Source organism: Ostrinia nubilalis, chromosome 5 (assembly GCF_963855985.1).
Source record: "Ostrinia nubilalis chromosome 5, ilOstNubi1.1, whole genome shotgun sequence".
NCBI lineage: Eukaryota > Metazoa > Arthropoda > Insecta > Lepidoptera > Crambidae > Ostrinia > Ostrinia nubilalis.
In genome coordinates, this window is record NC_087092.1 from 2,927,837 (window position 1) to 2,954,731 (window position 26,895).

Below are 26,895 nucleotides of genomic sequence, written 5' to 3' on the forward strand. Positions count from 1 at the left end.
AGTTCAATAGTCGTTCACATGTACTCCACAAGCTGTGTATGTCAGCTGTATACGAGCTGTATAGCTTGCTATAATGCTATTATAGAACCAGTTTGGGCACAAATTAGACAGCCTTAAGTTCACTATGGCTGTACATTAGCAGTATAATAGCATTATAATAGCAGTTTAAGTAGTAACATCGGACTTAAGGCTGACTTACGGCACTATATGGGACGCAGTGTGAACCATACAACGTACGTGAGTGTAATAAAGAGTAACAAGTGGCTAAATGCACAGCTTTCAAAGTTATAAAGTCCGACAAAAGTACTCCAATGCTACCTAAAGTTCACGTGTGTCTTAAATTATTTCCACATTTTAATATTAGTTTGGTATTTGTACGTGAGTGCCAAGAGGGAAACAACTCGGGCGGACAATCATTTATGCAAATAATAACACGGGTTTTAAATACTTAATAATGTTAATGCCATTGGGAATGCAACTTTATCGTGAAATGTATACATATTTACAGCTAAAATATTTACGCGCCTCTGTAAAAACGCGATATTCATTTTAAAATATTTAAAACTGGCTGAGAGGAAATCTACAATTTTCAGTTTTTGATATTGGATTGGCATTATAACTATATTACGGTAATTAATTATAACATGAAACCAAAACTCAATCGCTCTATCTGCGAATTTTGTGATAAATCTGCATTAATTTTGGAGACTTATTTGGTAAATATTTTAGGTTATGTAGAACAAAATGGTGGAAATGAAATACGGCTATGTGAACTGTTATAACTCCAATTTAATGCGGTGAGCGTATATTAGGTTTACATGTGTTCTGTTAGAATGCTGTTATCTATATAAAGTTCCACATTTGTACCACTACAGCGCTAATGTCTATAAATTTATTCTAATGTGAACTTATGTACAGCTTTAAGATGTACCTAGTTCAGGTCAATTGTGTATCTTTAATTCTTTCAAATACTGAAATTTTAGAGATCCGCAATAAAAACTATTAATGTCCGTTAAATCGCCTAGCCCAGGTACTAATAGTCAAGTATGAATACCTAAAGCATCAGACGGTAGTGTTCCCGGTTTAAATTCGTTTATTATGCTTGACAATTTATTCAAAGCGGAATGAGGAATACGATTTTCAATAGCCCATGTTCTTATTTTTTTGCGAAAGGTTAAATAATGGGGATGTTGCCTGGGTCAAAAAGCAAGAGTTTTAATTAGTCCGTCAGTTAACTTATCAAAAAATACTCTACACGTATTTTTCACTTTTTCAAACTAATGAAAATTTAAAGAGATAAAGCGCCCCAAAGTTCATAGGAAGAGGCCCGTGACGTCAACGCTTGCTTAAAAATGCCGCACGTTGTGACGTCGTGCGCAACTTCAACGCACCATAACTATGTAATTATTTGTTAGATTGACAAATAAAATTATATGTGTCCAATATTTTTTGATATTAAACATTACGGACTAAAAAAATTTTTTTAGGCAACTAGCCTATTGTCCAAATCAGAATGGTATATTCACTATCACTAGAACTGCAATCATCACACTCTGATATCTGTATATTTTGAAGGGAAATTTCAGGTTCAGGCATAATATTTTCCTCTGCATCATGTACAGAACCACCATGAACAACTAAAAACAGGCTTGGGGAAATGTGTAATAGAATATCACATTCATGTTCAGCTTAAAGCAAATAAGAGTAGTACTTGTGGACAAATAAACTGCTATTGATGTTAATGGACAACACATAATTATAGTCCTTTTAACAGCCTACAGTGTACATGCGAACCATTGAAACACTTTTGTACAGATAGTAAAAAAAGGTTATTTTAATTATCACAAACAAGTCCTACTACAGCTACTAGCTGTATAACAGTCTAAAACAAGTAAACATAACAGCTTTTTGCTTTATAAATGACCACGTGTGTTCTATTAAAATGCTAGCTCTATAACATCGTACAAGTAGGCCGTTAAACAGCGGTTACCGTATGTCTACCCTCCTATAATGCTCTTAGTCAGATGGCTGACTAAAGGATAGTTGTTAGAGTATTATAACACCAACAATCGTATAAAAGTATAACTCTACACTAGTCTACACTCCTATAAGTCCCTTAGACAGGTATAGGTGTAATTAATTGCAATAATACAGCTTATACATCACGAGTGAACTGTACTAATGCTTTAAGTACACATTGGAACTAAATGTGAACTCTTAAATGGAGTAAAATGCTACTTGGGATGGGTATATGAGCCGAAACTAGCCCATGTTAACATGGTCATATAAATGGTATGGTGACTTGTCAGAAAATTGATATCTTCATTTTAATTATTTTAATTTTCATACAAATCGGATTTTATAAAATTTATTTTGTATGAGAATTTAAAAAATTAAAATGATGATATCAAATTTCTGACTTGACCATACCATTTATATGACTATTTTAACATGGGCTAGTGTCGGCTCATATACCCATTTACCTTACACCCTGTATGTATAGTGTGAAGTAGTCACAGTACGAGTATTGTTAAAGTTGTTGCAATTCACGAAGGCGAGTGAGCTTTAGTGAGGTGCTCGCTACTCGCTCAAACGCCTACGTGAGTTGCAAGAACTACTGGCTAGGCAATTCAGGAATGAGGAGTAATGACGTAGAGATGTTGGATTTTTATAATGATTCATTAGGGTTATCATAATGATGATAGACAGACTGACCACAATGTGATCATCATTCTGATGACATTAACAGAGTTCAAATAGGAAAATGCTGAAGGAAATTACAGATGACTAAATAAACAGTAGGTGGACTTCTAGTAGATAGAGACGAGGTAACAAGACGTTTGAATGTAAACTATATGTAGTTGGTTTTATATTTTTGAGCTTCTTAGGTATCTTTATTACTGTCCAAATGCTGATACATCAATTTTTAACAACGGATCATTATTGAATTCAAACTCTAATATGGATCATCGACTGAAACCAGTTCATTATTTTGTATAAAATCGTAATTAAGTATTATGACGCGTGCTCTTTTACTTCTATAGTTATGTTATCTTAACATGAGATCATGTAGTTTCAAAGAGTATTTTCTTGTCCACCCAATTAGGTACCTACTCAACGTTCAAGCTGGTCAGTTGGCCAAGCGATGACGTCATGAACCGACGTAGCAGTTGCATGCCGTCACGCAGCCCCGCTTCTGATTTTTGTTTCATTACCAAGTATGATTCACAACGATCATACTTTACCTGTGTAAAACACAAACAGTCACGTTCAGTCATCTTTGGTTTGATAACCTTCTTGTTGATCATTTAAAAGCAACGTTTGTGTCGATGCTTTTCCTGAATTTTGTCTCTGATTCCATGTGTGGACGGGGAAAAACCATCAGATAATCAGAAGCGCAATTACCGACCGTTTGGTATCATAGGTCACGTTGTCATCAGTATTGATGATGACTTCATTGATTTTAAAAATAGCACCCAGGATGATTTAACTTGACTATAAAATTATAAGCAAAACTAGCATAGATTTAATCTAGATGTAACTGGAAATCCGATTTTAAACAAAAGAAACCAGTTACAGATCGTCAACGATTGCAAATGTTGGCCCAATGCCCAATCCAACAAAGATAAAGTGCAAATGTTGGTCCAAACGTGGATCCTGCGGCAAATTCCTGACACCTGAGACGAGGTGGCTTGCTCCAAAGCTTACAACGCGTCACGCACGTAGAGCCAACGGACTTTTGGTATGTCCAAGGTCGTGCCGCAAAAACGCTATAAAATGTGCACTCCTACGTTCTTCAGCATTAATACAGAGTCGATATGGCACGTATTCGTGTCAAATCCCATATTTGTCTCGCAATACATGGTTATTGCCAACCAAGTTATTATATTCAACTGGGTCTAACTTTTAAAAGGTTAAAGCTCTATATGCTTGTGAAATTCACTTTTACTTAAACATTAGTCAATTATAGTTTAACTAAACACAATACTGATCCATTTTAAGTAGGTACTCACTGAAAGAAGTTACTTAAGTTAAATTATAAACCCAGAAACTACTATAGTTAAATTATAACACCGTTGACAGACTAATCAAGCGACTGATTGACGACGGCGAACAGAAAAATTCTCTAGTTAACATTAGTTTTAATTTATGATTTAAGAACGTCGTTGTTTATAACTCAAGTTTCGTGAGACGTAATGAGAGCCCTCTGTTTGCGATAACATTATGTATGCGTTCGGTGTTCTTTAAAAGGAGCGATAATTAAACATACCAACTGTTTGGTATAGAAAAATTAGGTGACTCTACGCAAACGAAGTCACTCAGTCCTAAAATTGTAAATCAATAAATTAATCAACAAAATCGTTAGGAGTTTCCGAGAGTTGAAGAGTTTTTAATGAGAATGCTTAAAAGAGCAAGTGAGCAACACGTGCACACAGCTTCACCCGCGTGATTTTCGGTGTGTAACAGAAATGTTAAAGGACAATGACCAAAAATGTATGGAGTGTGGTCCAAATGTCCACCACTAACGAGACCTATGTAGTAAAATAGTCTACTAAATACTGATTCATTATACCTAACCAAACCGCGATCAAAAATATGCTGTCAGTAAAAAGTTATGACTGAATGAAAAGTGTTCTTGATATCATTCTATCCATTGCACATTTTGGACTAATCTATGCATGTTAATATGTCATGTCGCTTAGTGTGCCGTGTTAGGTACTCGCTAATAGAAAAAAAAATAAACTCAGAAGAAAAACAACAATATTGGAATACTTGGAATAATGCGAAAGGGGTAAAAATAGTCTTATTTCCAACTGGTGCGGGGTTATAGATGAATTATATTATTCATTATACTAGCTGCGCCTACGACTTTGTACGCGTGAAAATAGTTTGAATAATATTTCCCATTTTTACAACATTTGTTTTTACTGCTCCGCCCCTATTGGTTGTAGGGTGATGTTATATAACCTAAAACCATCCTTGATAAATGGGCTATCCATAACAAAAATAATTTTTCATATCGGACCAGTAGTTCCTGAGATTAGCGCGTAAACTACTACAATTTTCCATACAGTCATAACTTTTTACTGACAGCTAATTTTTTTTTCGTCCCATACTAAAAGTTAATCTTTATTTAATGGACTATAAGCCAATATAGGTCTTATTAGTGGTGGACATTTTGACCACTTTTGGTCATTTTCCTTTCGAAAATCGAGACATAATGTTATTCTCTGAACCTCAAAATATCTGTACGCAAAATTTCATCCAGATCGGTTCAATAGTTTAATGTGAAGAGGAATGTTCATTTTTACTCACTGATTATTTCAACTGTTTTTATGATTTAAAGCCAGTTTAATAATCTAAGATATTATTAATCTTTATGCGCATCCTAGCCTTGAATATCCAAATTCTAATTGGCAACACCAATAAACGTCGCCAGTTAAGGCGTAGCGTCAAATTGCGCCGGCGCATCAGGCAAATGTATTGTTCAGCACACTAGGAAGCAGTGGACACAAACAAAACTAGGGCTGGGATATTAGCACATTTTAATGTTAATTATTTATTTGGTTAAATAATAAAAAAAAAACAAAGTTTGGGATATAATAAACGGGGCAATTGAACTTCTATATCCCTAGTTTCTGGGTCTGTTTTCGGTTCGCTTTAGAGAGATTGAAAGGTGGCAACTAAAAGTCAATGTTGCACTGTGAAATATACCTAGAATATTGACTAGAAAGCTACTATTATTTATAAGCAGTTTTTGTTTATTGATTAAATCCAATCTAAATCATAACTCAAACGTAGTAGCAAACCCTAAATACGACGTAGGCCGAGTAGATTTCTATCTAAGCGATCATTGTTTCAAAGCTAGCCGTTGACTCACAGTATCCGACTTCCTTGAACTGAATGCTGAGTCATAAGTAACTCTTATCACTGCGATATAAAGTTCAAATTCTAACGATCCAACTCATTAGCGCTAAGCATTCAGTTCCATATAAAAAGGATGATGAGATGTGCAGCTACAGCTACAGACTATACATTTTGGTTGAAAAATAGCGCGTATTACAACTACAATAAGATACGACGTGCTTTCGTCTGTTGTACACATACAACACTGTTTTGATGGAGTTGTGACTGTGAGTGACAAGGATACCGCTTCACAAAGCGCAAAATTTGCCATTGCTGACTTCTTCCTGAACTAATGTATTATTGTATTGTAAAGTATCATCATACAAAGATACCGGTAGATAAATGTCAGCGGAACGATTTGTTTGACAAACTACTGATAATTATCATTGTTCGTGTATGCGTGCGAAAATTAACTGATTTAGCGTGTTTGGATAACAAAAAAATTAGTTTGAATTGTTTGTTAGTTGCTAAAAGTTGGTAATCTAAGTATTAAGTGTGATCCTGTATATTACTGAAAAAAAATCTTCTATCTTTTTTTGGAAACAAAGCAACTTTAATATAATCTGAGCTGATATTATTTAGATTAATTGACCGCTCTACCTTCCCAAAAAACAGGGCTCTACTCTGAAAAAGTATTTCCACGAGTACGATGCTACGGGCACGCAAATAGTAGAACAATATAAATAGAATATTGTATGAAAAAGATAACAATCTGCACAAATACCGGGCAATATGTTACCATGTCCATGATAAATACACATTTCTGTAAATGAAGGGTTGGTATAGATGGAGTATGGAGTAAACAAATGGAAATGTCTATTTGTAATTTATGTGAAAAGCCTCATTAGAAGAGGTTAAAACAGAATTTGAACATAGAAGGATTTGTCTGAAAATATACAGAAACTTCAAATATTATGATTTGTACATTGTTTTGGAACAAAGCAGACTAAACAACGGGCACTGGATCGTTAAATCACAATGAAGATAGAAACAGTGTGCTCACTCTCCAAAGTTTCATAAAGAACACCCCACGAACGAATCAGGGAATCCTATGCATCGGAATAGCGATTGTCGATGTTTTTCATTATGTAGAGAAAGAAAGACAAAATGTGATCCTAATAATAATTAAAAGTCTGAACATAATATTAATTACTTCTTGGTGTTGAGCTGCACCGCGTTTATAAGGTGTACCTTAATTGTAATTGCCTCGCTCTATTTTACATAGTGGGATGTGTTACCACATAAATAATACATAAGTCTAGTAGATAAGTTAATTTTTGTAACACATTTGTTTGTAATTCCTAAAAATAAATAAATAAATAATTGTTACAGCTTTACGGTAGAGAGAAGAAAACTTTTAGCAATATAGAGCCAGGCTGATACAGTCTATGAATGGTTTATTTAGTTGAATGATTTAGCTGGTAATTTCTACTTATTCGTTACGCTCTTGGCAGAGCGGTCGTGGTCAGGTTGAGGCGTTGTTCACATCGGTTGTAGAGGCGGATACAACTCTCCGCCCGATCTCCCGCCATCTCTCTCTATTGGCAGACTGTCTGGTGCAGTCACATAAGCCGTCTCCCGCTGGCTTAATATTTTTTATACCTATTTCCACGTTAACCATGATCACAATGCGACAGCTTTTGTTGAAGTATTCATTCGAATTTATAAAGTCGGGGTGCTCTTCTTTTTACCCGACTGCTCCAGAAGGAGGGTTAAACGATTTTCTTCAAAAGAACAGCACAGCCACAATAGCAGGATAAAATACATCATCATAGGCATCTAACGACTATCTAACGGCTGTATCAAGGGCAGACCCTACTGAAAACACAGTCATCGTTGAGGATAATTGGTTAATTAATACGTCATTAATGAGTCAGGTCGCGTGGCCAGGTCTTTATTATTCACGATGCCATGACGGTGTCTATGTTCGTCCCCGGTGGAAGTTATAACTATGACGCTATTATCCTAGCAATATACATAATGAACTTCCTTTTAGGTTTTAAAGAGAATTAATTACTTTTGCCGTTCTTGCTTCAATTATTGGTTTACAACAACTTGGTTTTCTTGGGTTACAACTCCTAGTATCAGAGGAAAGTTGTGACATTGTCGATTTTTGGAAACCTGTTAACCATCAGCGAGCTCTAACGAGTAACTGTAACGAACTCGCCAAAAACTCTCCTCCCCTACTGGATAATAATGTGATCTTGAATTATTACTGAGAATTTAAGACTCTAGCCTAGAAAACAATTGCCTGTACGAAATTGTGGGCGGTGTTTCATATGTCTAATGCCCATACTCTACCCTTTGAAAATGTGACACTGAAGTCTAACGACTCTAAAGTAGACATTTTTAAAATTTTGACTATCACTTTAGGTTAAGTTCATGAAATCCTTGAACTAAATCAGTGTACATGAAAACTTCGAAAATAAAACAACTAACCTAGAGCAAATGTTTTGTCTCAAATATGGCTGAACAACACTGTGCATGAACATCCTCCAGACCTCACTCCTCAGCCATCACAGCTCATCAGAGCCCCAGCGACCTGTCTAACTATACAGGTCTCTATCTAACTCTACAGGTATGACCGAAACAGCCGCCCGCGTCAAAACAGTTATGTCATGCTGCGCGTGAGCACACGAGAGGCGCTGGGTACATTGCATTTAATGGCCATTAGAGGACATCCTCTGTTCTCGACCTGAGCCAATTTTCATATTAGAAGCTCGTTTTTTCAATGTCGATCCATTAACGGTGGTTTAGTTTAGAACTCTACATTTTTTTTTTTGCATATTTGTTAAAAAGTTATTTTCTTAAAGCTACTTATAAGCTTTAAAATAAGATAAAATGTAAATAGGCACTAATCTTCGTTGTGCGTAGTTTAACACCTCTATGATAAAACGGCTTTTGTACTTCATAAGTATGTGTAAACGTCGTTAATGATTACTAAAATGAAGTTATTTTATTGTGTACTTGTGTAGGTACTATGTTTTCAGTGTTAAGTCAATCAACAGTACTTAGGTACACTAACATTCACATTAAAATTGAATTAATAAACAACATGGAGCAAATTATGTCAATTCGCCCGAGTGACCGAGTAACCTTGAACGCCATTGCTAAAAACGTAAGATTACTAAACCAAAAATAATTCTGACTAAACGCTCACTTCGGAAGCCGGGCGTTGGTAGGCGTTATGAAGATTACAGCTATTCAAATCTGCCAGAGGTTGCCTTTCATTTGTTTTATCAGTTATCCCCATTATATTCCTTATTCCACTCGAAAATAAATAAAAATAATTCCTTGGCTAGTGGCATTACAGACTCTACTGAAGGCACTAAATAAGACTCACTAAGTCGTTAAAGGAATGACTCTAGCTAGAATGTTAATTCTGAAGAATATTGGAGTAAAAACACTATAAAGGTCAGGGGTTATCAACCAAATTAAAAAAAATAGTTCAATCTCAAAGTTTCTCTGGAATCTGAAGTGCTCACTCTTAAAAAGGTTCAATACTTGTGTGATTTACCTTCCAATTGAACGAAACTGTCTCAAGTACAATCAAGGTTTCGGAAACATTAAACATTAATGACGTAAGCCAAAGCTTTAAAGGAAGTCATTGGAGCAAGAAGGTCAAGGTTCACATAATTGGTAATCGAGGCAAGTTGCAGTGGCCTGCTACCTACTACCTAGCTAGTGTTTCCTTGTATCCTAGGTTTTGTTGGTAGCGTGATGAGTTGAAGAGTAATCTGTATTAAAACTTTTGACAGCATTAACCACAGATATAAGTATGTATAAAGCGAATAAAGTAACTTTAAACGGGACTTAGGGGTGTGATAATATTTCATGAATTTTATGTGTAGAGTTTTCTCTGGCGGAAACCTATGATCTAGTTTGGACAGTTTTTCCGCCATTATTTATAAACCTGAACACACCCTTTGGAACTGCTGTCAATGCTGATGTATTTAGTTCGTGTCATAAGTAATTAATGAAAATGACCACTCATCATTTATTAGAGTAAAACTGCTAAGCAAAGTTAGGTATTTTATTACTATCTGTACTTTCCTGTCCTTAGGATGGTTCAGACAGATCATGTTAATATGAAATCAAAGGACCCACGTCATACTTAAAATAAGGAAATGACTGAAAATGACAATACCGCGTATAAAACCAGTGATAATGACTGAAGTAAACAAGTGAGCAAAGCGCATAAGCCCAACGCAAACCAACCGATGACATATCAAGTGAGTCATGTTCAAACATCCATGGAAACCATTGTGGAAACCTCGTTAATTTCAGTTATAATTTGCCTTTATTTACCGAACAGTTTATGGTTAGAACTGGTTTAAAGGAAAACTGGTTTAGAAATGAAGCTCAAATCTTGATTCATTGAATCAGAGGATTGAATTCATTTTTGAGAGTAGATTCTGTGGGTGTCATTCCGTAATGCGGGCCCATTATGTTTTTATGACAGCAATGAAAATTTTCAGGGCGAAGAAGAAGTTCTAAGTTCGACTGAATATTCATAAATGCACGAAAATATCAATAAAGATGCAAGTCTCTGATTGGCATAGAAACAAAAATCTGCCTTATTATATTCTAGAGACCATTTTACCGAGTCCTTTTATAATACGGAGCAGAGTCCGATAAAAGATAATTTTGGATTTGGATTGCAAGATCTGGCAATATTACAGGGATCAGTCAAAGTTTGGCGTCATTGTTTGATATCAGGAAATCTGGAAAACTATAGTAGTTCAGCAAAGCCGATCTGTCGCCGCAAGACCACGCCTGATGACGTAACATGCGCGAGCGCATGCTCCAATTTCAAACGAGATTGTCCTGAGAGCCGGTTCACAGAAACGTATTTAATGCACTGCCGTAAATATTTTAAGCATTAGCACGAGCACCAATAAAAGAGTTGTGTCATCACAAATTAACGTTTTAACTGCGTGTTGTAAAATGATCTTTTAAATTTTGGTCATTCACATGTGAATACTGAGACGATACTAAAATATAGCGCTAAATAACACACAAATAAATAGTTATAACTTATTCTATATTACCAGATACCAGTGGTTGTACTAAGACTTGTTCTAATTACTTCTTTTAGTAACTTAAATAAACTGTTATAAAATCCGCTTTGTATTGTTCTAAAAAAGCAATCCGTTGATTCTCATTACTTTTTCACCACACATAATTCCAGATCCATTGTTATATTCTAAGCTTAATAGATTTTCCAATTAGATAACGTGAAAATTGACATAATAATACGAGATGATGTGTGTTTGCTCTCGTTCGTGTCACCAGAGATAAGTACAGAGGTTGGGGGTTCAAATCCCACGTAGGGCAAGTGTTTGTGGGGTAAGAAATAGCTTACTATCATCAATAAGTAGGTACAAAATAATTATTACTGATGGAAATCGAATCGAAAGTACTTACTTGTTCATAGTTTACTTACACGCTAATGGTAGAGTCCAACTGCGAAAGAAAAAGGTAAAAATAACTCATACTCGTATCTCGTTAAAAGGGCGGTGTACCGCCGCATTGAAATACAATCGCGCACTTTTCTGAGTCTGAATTCTTCAGATTCTGTAACTTGATAGTTGATAGCAAGATTCAAGGAACAAAAGCCCATTGTGCGCAGGCATTCGGGAAGTAAACATCGTCACAAATCGCGTCAGGAGTGGTCGGTTTGATTTATATATAATGGTGGCTATTTAATTGACTCTGCCCATGGAATCCTGGCTCTGATTGCCGGGCGTGACGTAATTTACGTGGCATTTTCCATTCCTGGAATTGTAAATCTGGAGCAAGGGGCGGGACGGTATTCTATGTCAATAGTAAATATTCGAAAGACAAACAACAATACTGTACGAGTAATTATAGGCATGTATAATACAGAAATGGAAGCAGCTTTGAATGTGTATTATTTATCGATCGATAGCCTTCTGTATTATAAAAATACAAACTAACTTAGGAGCACACTGGATGTTACAATATTGAAATAATTTGTTATATCTAGAACTTTTAAAAGAATATTCACCACGAAGCTCACGCAATTGGGTGACAGCCGCAATTGGTTAACACGCAACAGAACCTTTTATTTTTATTGATAAACCAATTAAGTGCTGTTGGTAAACAGACCAATGAGGATCAGTACTGTTGTAGAAAATTCAATAAAACTAGTATCTACGTTAATCTTTAAGACATAAGAAAGATATATCTTTTTGAATTATCCAAATCGGACCATTACTTACGAAGATATTAAGTAATAAACATAGGCCGTTTTTGCCGCTAAAAGTCAACGTACGCAAGGCCGCGTGACGTCACTATATCCGAATCGAGCGCAGCCGGCGTACTATTGGGATGGAAAATATTTTTTTCCAGCTAAACTATCAGTTTTAGAAAAAAACTTTTAATAACATTTATTCATCAAAATAAAGTAACCTATCGACCAGTAAATTTTAAAAATAAAAATTTTGAAAAATAAATATCGCTATATCCAAAAACCACATTTTCATAGGATTCGATGGAATGCGGAGACGCGGTTGGGGTGAGCGGCTAGCCTTTAACAGCTTCTGCCTGGGGGGGGGGGGGGGGGGGCAAATCATACCCAGTTTCTGGCATAGGGGGGGTGTCATACCCAGCTTCTGGCCAAAGGGGAGTCATACCCAGCTTATGCTTATGGCCTGAGGAGAAGGGCAAGCCTTACCCAGCTTCTGGACTGGGGGGAGCGGCTAGCCTTTAACAGCTTCTGGCCTTGGGGGAGGGGGGGGGGGGCAAATCATACCCAGTTTCTGGCCTAGGGGGGGGGGGTAAGTCATACCCAGCTTCTGGCCTGGGGGGAGGGGGGGGTCAAGTCATACCCAGTTTCTGCCCGGGGGGGAGTCATACCCAGCTTATGCTTATGGGCTGGGGGGAGCGGCTAGCCTTTAACAGCTTCTGGCCTTGGGGGGGGTGTCATACCCAGCTTCTGGCCAAAGGGGAGTCATACCCAGCTTATGCTTATGGCCTGAGGGGAAGGGCAAGCCTTACCCAGCTTCTGGCCTGGGGGGAGGGGTCAAGTCATACCCAGTTTCTGGCATAGGTGTCATACCCAGCATCTGGCCAAAGGGGAGTCATACCCAGCTTATGCTTATGGCCTGAGGGGAGGGGCAAGCCTTACCCAGCTTCTGGCCTGGGGGGAGGGGTCAAGTCATACCCAGTTTCTGGCCTTGGGGGGGGGGAGTAATTAATACCTAACTTCTGGCCGAGGGGGAAGTCATGCCCAGCTTATGACCTGGGGAGAGGAGGGGGGCGGGGGAGTCATACCCAGCTTAAGTCATAACAACACTTATGAACACTTTATTTGAATAAATCGCCAAATATACCACCGCGGAGACCCCAATCGCGTCTCCGCGTTCCATTGAATCGTATGAGCGTATGGATTTTTTGCAATATTTTTCACAATTTCTATTTTTAAAAATTACCTATCGATAGCTTACTTTATTCTGATGAATAAATGTCATTACAAGTTTTTCTCTAAAACTGATAGTTTGGCTAGAAAAAAAGATTTTCTATCCACGCAGTACGCCGGCAGCGTTCGGATCGGATATAATGACGTCATCGCTCCCGCGCCGGGCGGTCAGTGAACTTTTTTAGTAATTTGGCCATAACTTCGTCAATTTTTGTCGTAGAACAAAAATTTTTGGACTGTATATTAAGGATTTCTTAGCCCTATCAATCTGCATTCACAGCTAAAAATCGAAATGATCCTCATTGCGTTCACGAGTTTATACTTACGAGCATGTATTTTTATGTGTTGATATGGTAGAGGCATTTTAAATACAGGAAAATATTAATTACCGCAAACTGTCAGTCCCTTTATCCTGCTAAATTGGTAATTAAATAACTGAATTAAGCTGTAAGTAATTGAACAGTTTTATTTTACATGAATATTTTCCTGTACTTGAACATTAATTATTATTCTTTTATACAACAGAAATACATGTACAAATTACAGGAAGTAACAAGCACAGGCACAATGTAATCGTTTTCTACTTAAAAGCTTTGGAATCAATATGACAATTGTTACACCTATTTCTTTTCCCGACATAAATTGTTTCTATCAACATCTTAATTTGGACATTCATGTTTATTACTCCTTCCTACGATTCCCTCCCTCCTACACGGTCAAACGTTACGGTGCTGTAGTAGGTATAAAATCAATAAACTAAGAATCACTTTCACTGCACCAAAATAGCATATACTTTCGATGATTGAACCTATAGATTTTGCATAGAGTATTATAGAGTACATATAGGATTCGCATTCTTCTTCTTCTACCTCGCCTTATCTGGCGTCGGTTTTCGATTGCGCCGCCATTTGATTCTATCCTGAACGTCTTATTCATGGAGTCCCTTATACTCGTGTCCTTTTAGACATTCGTCAACCAGACGTATAGGATTCGCATTCACTTTAGTTTATTTCTAAACTAGCTTTTGCCCGCGGCTTCACCCACATGAAATTTCATTTGTCACAGATCGTCATAAATTATAGCCTATATGTTATTCTGGGTTATAAACAATAATACTGTAAAGTTTCATCAAAATCCGTTCAGTAGTTTTTGCGTGAAAGAGTAACAAACATCCAGACTTAAATGGAAAGAACTTGTGGAAATTAAACTGCTTTCTTTGGTTAATGTATTTGAATGTTGTGCAATTGAATTAACTGACTACAAAATTGCAATCATATGTGTATATCGGGTACCAAACCGTAATAATAATTTTGATGTATTCTTTAATAAATTGGAAAAACTTCTAGTGCATAGTTTAAATTTAAAATGTAATAATATACTCATTGCTGGCGATATAAACATTGACATGTTAAAGAATAATAGAATCACATTGAACTTAGAATGTTTGCTGTCAAATTATAATTTTAAATTGGCTCTAAAGCAACCTACTAGACTTGTTAGCAATACATGCATAGACAACTTTGCCCATAACTATGGAAAACCATGTAAGACAGAAGTGTTTGAATTTGGCTTGTCAGACCATACTGCTCAATTAATAAAATTACCAGTTAAAAATTTAATTAAATTAAAATATTGGTATAAAGAAATACGGGATTATAGCAGGGACAACATAAAAAAGTTTAAAATGTGTATAGGAAGTCTATCCTTTTCCGAAATGTACAGTACAGATGACCCAAACTTGGCATATAAAAATTTCTTGCAAGAATATCGTCTGTTCTATAATTTATGTTTTCCACATAAACGAATTAAAATAAATGTAACCAATAAACCAAAGTGGATATCTGACGGCTTAAAAATTTGTAGCAAGAAAAAAAGGAATTTATTGTGGAAATATAGAAAATCACCTTCTAGCACGAACAAATTACATTACAAAAAATACACTAAACTCTTTAAAAAAATTATATCTCTGACTAAACTAGCTCAAAATAATTATAAAATAAAAACAAGTGACAATAAATCCAAAACAACATGGCAAATTATCAATAAAGCCCGTTTGAATATCCCAACACAATCCATTTCAAAAATAAAGGTTGAAAGCCAGTATATAACTAATCCTAAACAAATAGCGGAAGCCTTTAATAATTATTTCATCGACAGAATTAAACCATTGCAAGGATATGATAATAAAGCTATCTTAACCTCAAAACACATGCTCACTTCCATGTTTCTGGCTCCGAGCCTACCGATACAAATATATTACATAATAAAAAAACTAAAAACACAAGTAGCGTAGGTCATGACGGTATTGCAACAAAAATTATTAAAACAGTAAATAAAGAAATATGTCAACACCTAAGTCATATCCTTAATCTTAGTATAGAAAGAGGTATTTTTCCCGACGATCTTAAAGTGACTATTGTCAAACCTCTATTCAAAAAAGTTGACAGAGAATCAATGGAATATTATAGGCCTATTGCTCTAATATCGATTTTCTCCAAAATATTTGAAAAATATTTATATAATGAAATAAATAATTATTTGGAAAAAAACGATATTTTGTGTCAGGAGCAGAAAGGTTTTCGCAAAAATAAAACTATAAACATGGCAATTTTTGACTTCTATAAAAATGTAATAACTCACGTTGATAAAAGAACACCGGTATGCTCGTTATACTGCGACATGACCCAAGCTTTTGACTATGTTGACCACAAAATCTTAATCCGAAAGCTTGAAGCATATGGCATTAGAGGAAATGTATTGGATCTAATCGTATCTTATTTGAGCGAACGTCGCCAAAGAACTGAAATATGTAGACTAAACACTAGCTCCAAATCTGAGGAAATAAGTTTGTCGTCGGAGCGTTTAGTTAAATATGGTGTGCCACAAGGCAGTGTACTAGGTCCTCTTTTGTTTATAATATACATAAACGATCTACCAATTGCTACTGCACAACCCATGACTTTATTCGCTGACGATAGTACAATAACTATAAATTGTAATGACATTAAATCATATAAAAATGACATAAACAATTCATTAAATTCGATAATTGACTGGCTAAATAATAATAACTTAAAAATTAATCTAAATAAAACACACATTATGCACTTTAATCAAAGATCCCTTTCTCCGTCTAATATCGAAATATGCTACAATGATATTTTAATCAGTGAGGTGGATACAACACGATTTCTCGGTTTACAAATTGACAAAAAACTAAATTGGAAAAACCATATAGAGGAACTGAGTAAAAAAACCTGTAGTTCAGCTTTTGCTTTGTTTAAACTTTCCACCGTAGTAAGTACTGATGCTCTGCTCACAGCCTATTATGGACTGGTGGAATCAGTCCTTAGATATGGTATCATTTTTTGGGGAAACTCAACGGATAAAGAAATAGCGTTTAAAAGTCAAAAACGATGTATCCGAGCTATGTTTGGCCTTCAGACAACCGATAGTTGTATTCCATACTTTAGAAAGCATAAAATTCTTACACTTCCGTCATTATATTTATTGGAAATAGCACTATTTGTAAGAGCAAACTGTCACCTGTTTCCGCGGCTTGCTGACAAAGTTGTCCGCAATCGTCGCGATGGTAGCAAATTATGCTTGCATAATGCAAAGACAACTCTGATGCTGAATAGTGTAGTATGCATGGCTCCCAAAATTTATAATAAGATTCCCCAGGCCTATAAATCGCTTAATAATAATCTCTTCAAGAATAAATTTAAGAAACTATTAATTGAAAAATGCTATTATTGTATAAATGACTTTCTTAATGATAAATTTTGACATTATATATTTTTAAATTAATTTGTATTTGACTTCGATGTATTGACTTATAGTAATGATAAAAACAGACTAAGTAATTATAATTTTTACACGCCGAATATCGGTAAGACATGTTGATACTAACAAAATCTACTAACACCAAAAATATATTTCTGTATTGTCTCACACATGGTCTGATAAATAAAAATATCTTTATCTTTATCTCTTTATCAGACATCCAAACATCCAAACATCCAAACTTTCGCATTTATAATATTAAGTAGAAAGGATAGGATGGGCAAGATATAAAAAATATTATTTGTATTACTTATATTCTGTAATGTGTCTCTGCCCGAAATTCCGAATGCAGACATAAAGTGGGCGTCGGACCGAACTAGCCGCTTTCTATTGCGTATCCGATTGCGCAAGCGCCGAACTTAGGTCACTGCGTTGGTTTGCGTTGATCTAAGCATTTATTGTTGATGATTTTGATTTAAAATTAATGTTAGTTACAAATAAAAACGGCCTTTATATGCTTCGGCACGGAATATATTACTGTAATATTAAACTTGAAAGCATTTGAAATTTGGGGCAAGATCCATGAAAAAACCTATTCGCATGGTAAGAAAAATTTAGTTTTCAGAATGGACAACACGCATAAGTTGTAATATTAAGTTAAATTATGACTTAATTTAAAGTTTAGATCACACACATTACACTAGTTTTTATTTCACCTCAATCCATCCAGTATTACCGAAGATAGAGCCTCGAGAAGTTCACGGACTTTTTAAAATTTTCAAAAATTTCCAATATTCGCGCGTGACGTCACAACATGATTTTGCAGCCCCCGCACGTTAACCCATTTACCACTTTTTGTCTTTTTCCAACTAAAATAAAATTTTACCTAACTGACAACTGTTGTTAGTTGTCATCGTTCAATCACATTTCAAACTAGGCGCTAAAAAAGTAACCATTATTATGCCACTTATTGCCAATTTTGTGCACTATGAAGCCATTTTTACATTTACGCACTTAAATATAAATTTTCTGGAAAAATAACCAAGTTTGTGTCTCTGTGCTCAATAACGAGTAAATAGTCCAGTTATTTGTTAATTTTACTTGGAAAGTTTTTCGGAATTTTTGAAAATTGGTGAATAAATAGATTTCGCTATGTTCTTTCCGAATTTTGTGACCTCGTTTATATAATAGCCGCGCGCGCGCCCCGCCTTATTGAAAAAAAATCCGCCTTAAAAAGGTTTTTGACAACTACTTTTTTCATTTTATAATTTTTGGGACATAGACAAGCTGAGAAGCTTTGATAAATGTGATAAATTTCATGTAATGTAAGTTAAATAGATTTAGAGTTGTGAAACAGTCAAATTAATGTACCTGCTAAATTGCGAGTTCTTTTTTCTTTGATCATGGCAGGACACGCTGCCGGGTGTCCTAAATATTATGCTGAATTATAAAAAAATTCGCGTTGCTGAAGTATACTTTTTTTTTTGTCTTGTTTGTTTCTACATTACATAATTGTATCCTACTAATATTATAAATGCAAAAGTTTGGATGTCTGGAAGTTTAAAATAAAGTAAAGTAATGTTAATTTCTCACCAACATAACAGATAATATTATGATAACAAACAATCAGGAAAAACAAAAAGTAAGAATGTTGGTGGGTTGATACCTGAACTAGGAAGATTCCTGTGTCTCAGGTTTGTTACTCTTTCACGCAAAAAGTACTCAACGGATTTTGTTGAAACTGTACAATATTATTGTTTTGTTTGTAACCCAGATTAACATATAGGCTATAATTTATGCCGATCTGTGACACTAAATTTCACGCAGGTGAAGCCGCAGGCAAAAGCTAGTCGTGAAATAAATAGGAAAGTTTAAGGTTCTGAAACGTGGTCGCTTACTATGGGCCTCATAAGAAGGCTCAAGGTCACCCAAAGGGTGATGGAGCGGGCTATGCTCGGGGTTTCCCTGCGTGATCGAATCAGAAATGAGGAGATCCGCAGGAGAACCAAAGTGACCGACATAGCACGCAGAATTGCTAAAATCAAGTGGCAGTGGGCGGGACACATAGCTCGGAGAGACAGACAGAGTTGGGGCAGAAAATTTCTTGAGTGGTGACCACGGGCTGGAAGACGTAGCGTGGGCAGGCCTCCTACTAGGTGGACCGACGATCTGGTAAAGGTCGCGGGAAGAACCTGAATGCGGGCAGCGCAAGACTGTTCATTATGAAAAACCTATGGAAAACCCAAAGGCCTCTCGCCTTTTTCCAGCAGTGAACGTCATTTGGCTGTAACGACGAAATAGGAAAGAATGTAACTATCAAAAATCTTCTCTAAGGCAGCATTTTTCCAATTTCGCAACGAGCGCGGCAATCACACTTAACTAACAGACTAACAGAGAGCATAGCGAAATCTATTTTAATCACCAATTTTCAAAACTCCCGGAACACTTTCCAGGTAACCACGTTAATTTGTACCAAACGACTGGACTATAATTAAATTGATATAAAAATTTGGGTACATCTTCTCAAAAACAAAAGAACTGGTGCTAAAAGGGTTAAGTGACGTTTTGACATTTGTAGAGGGCCTTGTAGAAGGGGAGGCTATGGTGCTGAATGTGGATTAACTCGAGTGTCATAGTAACTTATTAGACTGCTAAGCTTGATGATAAAAAGAAAAATATTTTATTCAATGTACATAGTCTGGTCATAAGTTCTGTCATATGATATTAACTTTTGAATTTTGAATGAAGGTTTCAAAAACATTTTTTACTGAATTAGAATTAAAAAGAAAAAATGTGCGATAGTTCGAATTTTATTGTATGTGTAGTGGACGCATAAAGAAGTCCGAACTGCAGTTGTCACGTTGCATTGCTACACGCCAAAGCAGATTTTCGTTGTGCTGAAAAAGTTTAGTTTATCTTTTCATTAAATGATAGGTATAGGTGTACCAGAATCTCATGGCAAACAAAAATATTGGAAAAGTGTGTCTTTCATATGGCAAATGTCTATGGCTTTATTGTCACCTGTCAAAGTAAATCAAGTGAACTGTCAGTCGCTGCAGAAATTTTGTAATCTCTTCATGCCTATTTGTTATTTTTGTGAAAAAGTCGAAAAAGCTCAAGCAAGTCATATTGTTTTCAATGTGTATTGTAAAATAAGGCATAATTCAAAGTCAATCTTTGATTTTAAAGCGCGTCGTTGAGTTGACAGTAAGTTGGAGTGAAATTGGATACATTTAGTTTATTACCTAACTGCGTCAGAAGGAGGGTTTTTTTTAAATATTATTCTTATAATAGCTGCTTTATCGGGGGTTTCAGGTGTACCTCACAAATTGGTGCAGAGGAATGGTGAAAATGTTATGAACATGTAAATAAAATTGAAAAAGATTTCATCAAGTAAGATGTAAGATAGAATAATTGAAATGGTGGAAGAGCAATTTATAATAAATACCTCTTTAACTTGATCATCTATTGAAGAAAAGTGGAATCCTTGGAATCGTTTTCTAGTTCTGAATGAAGTGATTAGTTATAAGTATGATACATAATAAAATTAGTTACATAAAGTAATATACGATTTACTTATTTTTCAAGACATTTTCCCATTATATTACTGACGGGATTGCTACCATGTACCTTAGTTTTGAGTTTCCAATATTTCGGCACTGTTGCAAGCGCCATGGTCACGGAGTAACTGAAGAAATTAAAACCAGACATCGTTCAGATGTGCGTTCAAAAGACCTGAGATTTAAAAAAATCCCACGTTTTGTTTAAACAGTAAGCGAAAAAAAAGTGACTTGAAAATGGAATACAAAATGATAAGGTATGGTAAATGATAAGTCTTTATCAATGAAGAAGCAGAAGTTCAATTTCATGTGTCCTCCATCTAGGCTAGTTTCCATTGTCACTCAAAGTTTGGCTGCGGTCTCAAATTTGGGCTTAATTGAGGTATTTTTTGGGTGAGAGGCATAAGAACTAATGCCGTTTTATATCAAAAATTCATACTTAAAGGTAATCAACCAGGTACAAAGTATTTCCTTGTATGTTAGTCTGCCACTCTTTAGTAAGTCCCGAAATCCCCGCTTCGGCTCCCCTACTAACCATTCTAACCATTGTACACAGATAATATCTTACATGCAGCTTTTCATGTTACTACGTCACATTTTCAAAATCCGCGCGGAAAATCGCTCCTAGCGGAAGAGCGCACTTTGAGCTTGAATATTTCAGTCATTTTTAAAGATATCAAAAAAGTAAAAATACAGTATTCATTCTAATTTTTTGTAGTTTTTTTTGGCATCTTCAACAAAAATTGTGCGCCATGTCCATTGTTCAGCTGTATAAAGGTCCCAAAGCGCGAGTTCTTAAACTTTCTGCGATATCGAACCAAATGGTCTGATTAAACCATCTCTACAATTAAACCTCATAAAGCGTCTATTGAAAGTCGTAGAATTGCATAGAATATTGAATTCTCAGTATTATTGATATGAAACCATTTTGTATTTCACAAAAGATATGATTATTATTTATTGCTGGATATTATTCAGTATAAACCCGACACTTAATCGCCAACACAACAGGTTCGTGACACAATTTCGGTTCACAAATATCACGATGACCTTTCACAATCAAGCGTGACCCGACCTGACCTTAATCACTTTATACAAAATGGGGGGAATCTACTGAAAAGTTACCTTTCCTTGTTTATCTTTTGAGTGATCGACGCTGGAAATACAGTTTATTTACCACTTAGCCTCACTTGTATTGTATCAACTTAACTTTAACCGTAACAATAACTGGTGTTTTTGTATGGAGTTTGACAGTCTTTTGACGTAATTGGTGCAACACAGGGTTTAGTATTTTAACTGGTAACTATAAAGTATTACCCGTTCAGAATGCTTATCAAAATTTTCAGAATTAGAATGAGATAAAAGGCATTTGAATGGCAATTGTATTGTAATCTCCATCAAACTTGATAGAAACTGCATGCATTCCAACCACGTTATGTTTAGATTACTATAATGATGAAAAATGACAAAGATGACGATTATGATATTGAATGCGACGCGGGACAGGATAGAATACACACGGCATTTTACCACTCCCCTCAGGCCGACTGAGGGGAGCTGATGGACTGATAGATGACACTAGGGGAGGAGCGTCCTCTCTGCAAGGCAGGCATAGCATAGATAGTTGGGAAATATTAAAACATCTTCATACAACGCGAAGTTCCGTATTTGCTAATTTATTGAATCCACCTTTTGAACTACGCTTGAGACAAACATTTGGCAAACCCAGACGCAACTACTTTCTGCTTATGGTGTCTATGGTTCATCAGATTACTTATAATCAGCATCGAGATATTTCCTAGGCTGCGAATGGCCCTGAGCCTTTTGGACCTTGGATCCGTAAGGGTCACCGTGTCATCGTTTCACAGGCTTTCCAAGGCTGCGTCTTCCATTTCGTGGTTGCTATTAATGATAGATCGCCCGGAGTCCTGCCAGCAGGACTTAAAGTACTTCCGGTAGGACGCAAAATTAAAAGATCACAGTTTCGTAAGTATACATTGTACAAATTTCAAATTTACACGAAAAAATAGAGTGTTTCTCTCTCTTTCACCCAATAGTGCCCAAGATCGAAAAACGCGACTAACCGTTAGTCGGAGCCCGATGGCGCACGAGTATACACGGGGGCAGCGCGTTCGCGCTCGCGCGACACATTTTGACGCGCCGGGCGTGGAGTCGGCAACATTTTGGCGATAATATTATAATGAATGTGAAGTATTCCAGCCTAATCAAACATTTATAATTTGTTTCTTGTTTTTGTTTTTAATTTGTAGTGTATTTGTAAGTGATAGGTGTAATTTCTAATACAAAGTGACGTACCAAAGTAATTAATTTAAAGTTCCTTATTATAGTTCCTATTAGTTAAGTTGAAAGAAGATAAACAAGTTTATAATATATTAAGAAAAGTAAAATACTGGTTAAACAAAATGATTCTACGACATGACTTTTTATTTAATAAACACTAACCAAGTGTTTACTACTTCTGGTGAGGATGAGTTCAAATTTGAAGGTCACCGTACTGCTGGAAGGACCAGCAAGCAAACACGTACAAATTGCGTACTGCGGGCAGGACTTGCGATAATCTTCTGGCAGGACGTTTAGAACAAAAGACCAGTCCTTCCAGAAGAGCTTCCAGCAGGACAAAGCACCGGGCGATCTATCATTAAGGACTTTTTCTCCAACAAACGCGATGAATGAAGCTATAGTTATACAAACAATCTATGGCATTACATTTTTTAACTAACCATCTTTCATCTTTATGCACCTAGGTATGTGTAAGTAAAACCCGTAAAAAGTAAATTAAAGCGATCTATTATAGCCCTATTGCTATGCTAAGCGTATCGCAAATACACCATTACACCTAAACACAAAAATTACCGAAAGTTTACAAGTTGGTAGCACGTTTGCCGCCATTTTTATCGCATTAAGTGGTCAGTTAAAAATAGACGTTACGGAGCCAATTGTGCTTTATGGCGAAGTTTACACGTTGTGGCTGCGCGTGCGCTTGCCTTCAAAAGCATCGAAAAACAGAGTTATTAACCTGTCATAAGGTTAAAAATAGGTTGACTCTTCGAATTGATGTTGTATTTTTGGCATTTTTTTCGCTTAGTTTAACCAAGCGAAACAATGTACCGATAACGATCTTAGAGTTCAATTAATGAATTTATAGGCTTAATGAACAAAAAAATAATAAGCCCTAAGGATTTATTTTTCTTCTCTACGACACACCTGAGTTAGGTGGTGCGTGTCTAAGTGAGAGAAGGGCATTGGATGAAAAATTATATAAATTACATTGTTCCGATAGATGTAGGTGCTTACACAAATCAATACCACAAAATATATATATATTATATTTTGTGTCAATACGGTCATGACTATGGCACTTTTAAACCTCTAACTACACAGGCTTCATTGCTCTATAATAGACCTTTAAACCTTTGTATCGCTCGATGACCTAAAGGTCAAGGAAAATTTTTCAAGAATCGTGTGTAAGTAAATTGAAAATGCTAAACTTTTTAAAGCACCATTAAAGTTGCGTTTGGAAATCTCTTTTCCCTACCTTCCCTAGAATGATAAATTTAAATAACTAGTTATGTATAATTTTTAATAATTAATTAATTATCTACTGACCTTTAAATACCAATTGTCCCATGAGTCACCAATTTCAAATTAATTGTTTACCACAGTCCACAGTCACAATATGTCATGTCTGACATCCCCAGTGATGGCATACTCCCATATAGGCGATGTAATTATTTATTACGAGGACAATGCCTATTGTTATTCATAGCGATTAGAGCCTTTCCATATTCAATATTGTCTTAAGGTCACTGAGGCAATAACTAGCGACATCTTTGACTGTATGGCACTGAGGTTCACAGAGACATTATTTTTAATCAATTCGACACCAACTAGCATCGATTAGTAAATGGGTGGAGAATTGGTTTATTCGGATCTAAATTCTTGAATTGTCTAAGATCGTGGTGAAGAGAAAAAAGAATACTAGAGTGTTAGGTACAGAATTAGTGGAAGATACATCTCATCAAATTCTTACTACCTATCCCTAGCCTGAATTATGAAGGCAGAAATAAGTGACAATTCTTCAATTCATCATGATTCTGATGATTACTTACTTGGGTACCTAAGTACTTGCACAGCAATGTTTGCTATATAATAGCTGTACGGACACCGAACTCGTTGCACTGCAAACGGTTGCAGTCAGTTTCGTTATCATCATTTTAGCCACAGGACGTCCACTGCTGAACATAGGCCTCCCCCAATGATTTCCACATAGCACGGTTGGCAGCGGCCTGCATCCAGCGCCTTCCTGTCCTGCTACCTTTATCAGGTCGTCGGTCCACCTTGTGGGTGGACGTCCCACGCTGTAGTCAGTTTAGATTAATAGAATATGTTTTTCTTACCTGCAACACAGAAGCGACCAGCGCAGTCATAGCGATGTACATAAGGTGTTCCCTGGCATAATCGTGCAGGGGCTTCCCACAGCCTCTCTGGAACATGGCGGAGCAGTCGGCCGTGTACGGCTTGAACTGGGCGTCCAGGGGCCCCTGCCCGCAGCAGGAGAAGGGGACTGCGCCCTTCTTTCCAAAGTCGTTGGGCCCACCCACGCCACAACATTCGAACTAGAAAGAGCGGGAAAACATTTTAGTAAAAGTCAACCTTGAAAAAGCATGAAATCATAATAATAAATAATAACCCACAAGGTGGACCGACGACATCATAAAGGTAGCAGGGAAGCGCTGGTCGCAGGCCGCTACAAATCTATCAACATGGAAAGCATTAGGGGAGGCCTATGTTCAGCAGTCGACGTCCTAACTTCCTAAGGCTGAAATGATGATGATGAAAGTTACAGAAAAATTGTCATCATTATGAACAAAGAAATGCTGCCCTTCATTGGTTTAGAATTACATTTATTAGTTACTAGCTTTTGCCCGCGGCTTTTCCCGCGTGAAATTTCGTTTGTCACAGATCCTCAATTATTCTGTTATTCTGGGTTATAAACAATAATACTGTAAAGTTTCATCAAAATCCGTTCAGTAGCTTTTGCGTGAAAGAGTAACAAACATCCAGACATCCAAACTTTCGTGAGAGCTAGGAAGTAGGATATATTTTCGAGGTGGAGTAAGGGTGTGTACCTACGCTACTTTATAAAGTTGTTATGATGTCTACTGTCAGACTAATTTTCTGTTTTTTTAACCTCTATCAAGTTGAACTAATTTATTTAGGGATAACCTAGCATCTAAATTTTAAAATCAAGCGGTGTAAACCGTACGTAAAGTGGTAGGCAAGTACAGTAACCACAAAAATAGTAACATCATCATCAACATGCGGTGTAGGTCACGCACGCGTGCTCTAAAACAATCACGCCGACGCTCTCACGGAACACTCAAGGTCCCTTATCAGAACAATTAAATGAAAAGTGTAGTTTTACACTAAAGTAGTTTGACATCACTCATTTTTATAAAAGTTTAAAGCTTTCAAAGCTACCAGAATCAAATTGTATGAATTAGTTTCCATGTCGCACTTTGTTTATTAGGTATTTAAATTGGTAGGTAACAGACCAGAAATTCCTAGTTGAAAAACTCATAACTCTTTAGATATAATGAGAGCACGAGGTTATTTTCATATTGATTAGCTAGTTTATTAATTACAATGAAGCGTGAGGGGTTTTCCAATACTTGGATATAATCTGGTGAAATCCAACGGGATTTATTGTAACCTTTTTTATCATGTTTGTTATCCGTTTCAAAGTCGTTTTCTCTAACTACGATAGAGTTAATATTGGTGAACGTCAGAATGGCGGGTGTATGGTCACAGAAATGAATAATATAAATATGAATTTTTAATACCTGAGGTGTACCTTTATGTACCTTTAGTTATTCATTTTGTACTTCCCTAATACGGGAACAATTTAAATTACAAAATGAGCCGCCAACCTGATATCAGGTTGGCGGGTGTATGCTGAAATTGGACGAAACAGGTAAGTTATGGTTTTCTTATATTTACCATTATTTAGTACCTCAAATGTACCTCACAAATATATTATGATAAACCAAATGCGACGAATAATTAACGAGAAAATTGATACGAAAAATTTGATGTCCACCATTTTTTTGATGGCCACCATTTCTTTTAACAAGTTAGAAAGTTGACACTGACACAGATAATACATACCATACAGAT

At 36.2% G+C, this 26,895-nt stretch overlaps 1 protein-coding gene across 1 annotated transcript in view; it reads right to left on the reverse strand.

Annotated features, from left to right (window-relative positions):
• LOC135071675 (23 kDa integral membrane protein-like) overlaps window positions 1-26,895 on the reverse strand; it is a 37,660-nt gene that overhangs the window by 4,973 nt on the left and 5,792 nt on the right. Inside the window, exon 4 of the mRNA XM_063965445.1 lies at window positions 25,116-25,334. Coding sequence (XP_063821515.1) covers window positions 25,116-25,334 — 219 coding nt within the window. The remainder of the gene's footprint in view (window positions 1-25,115; window positions 25,335-26,895) is intronic.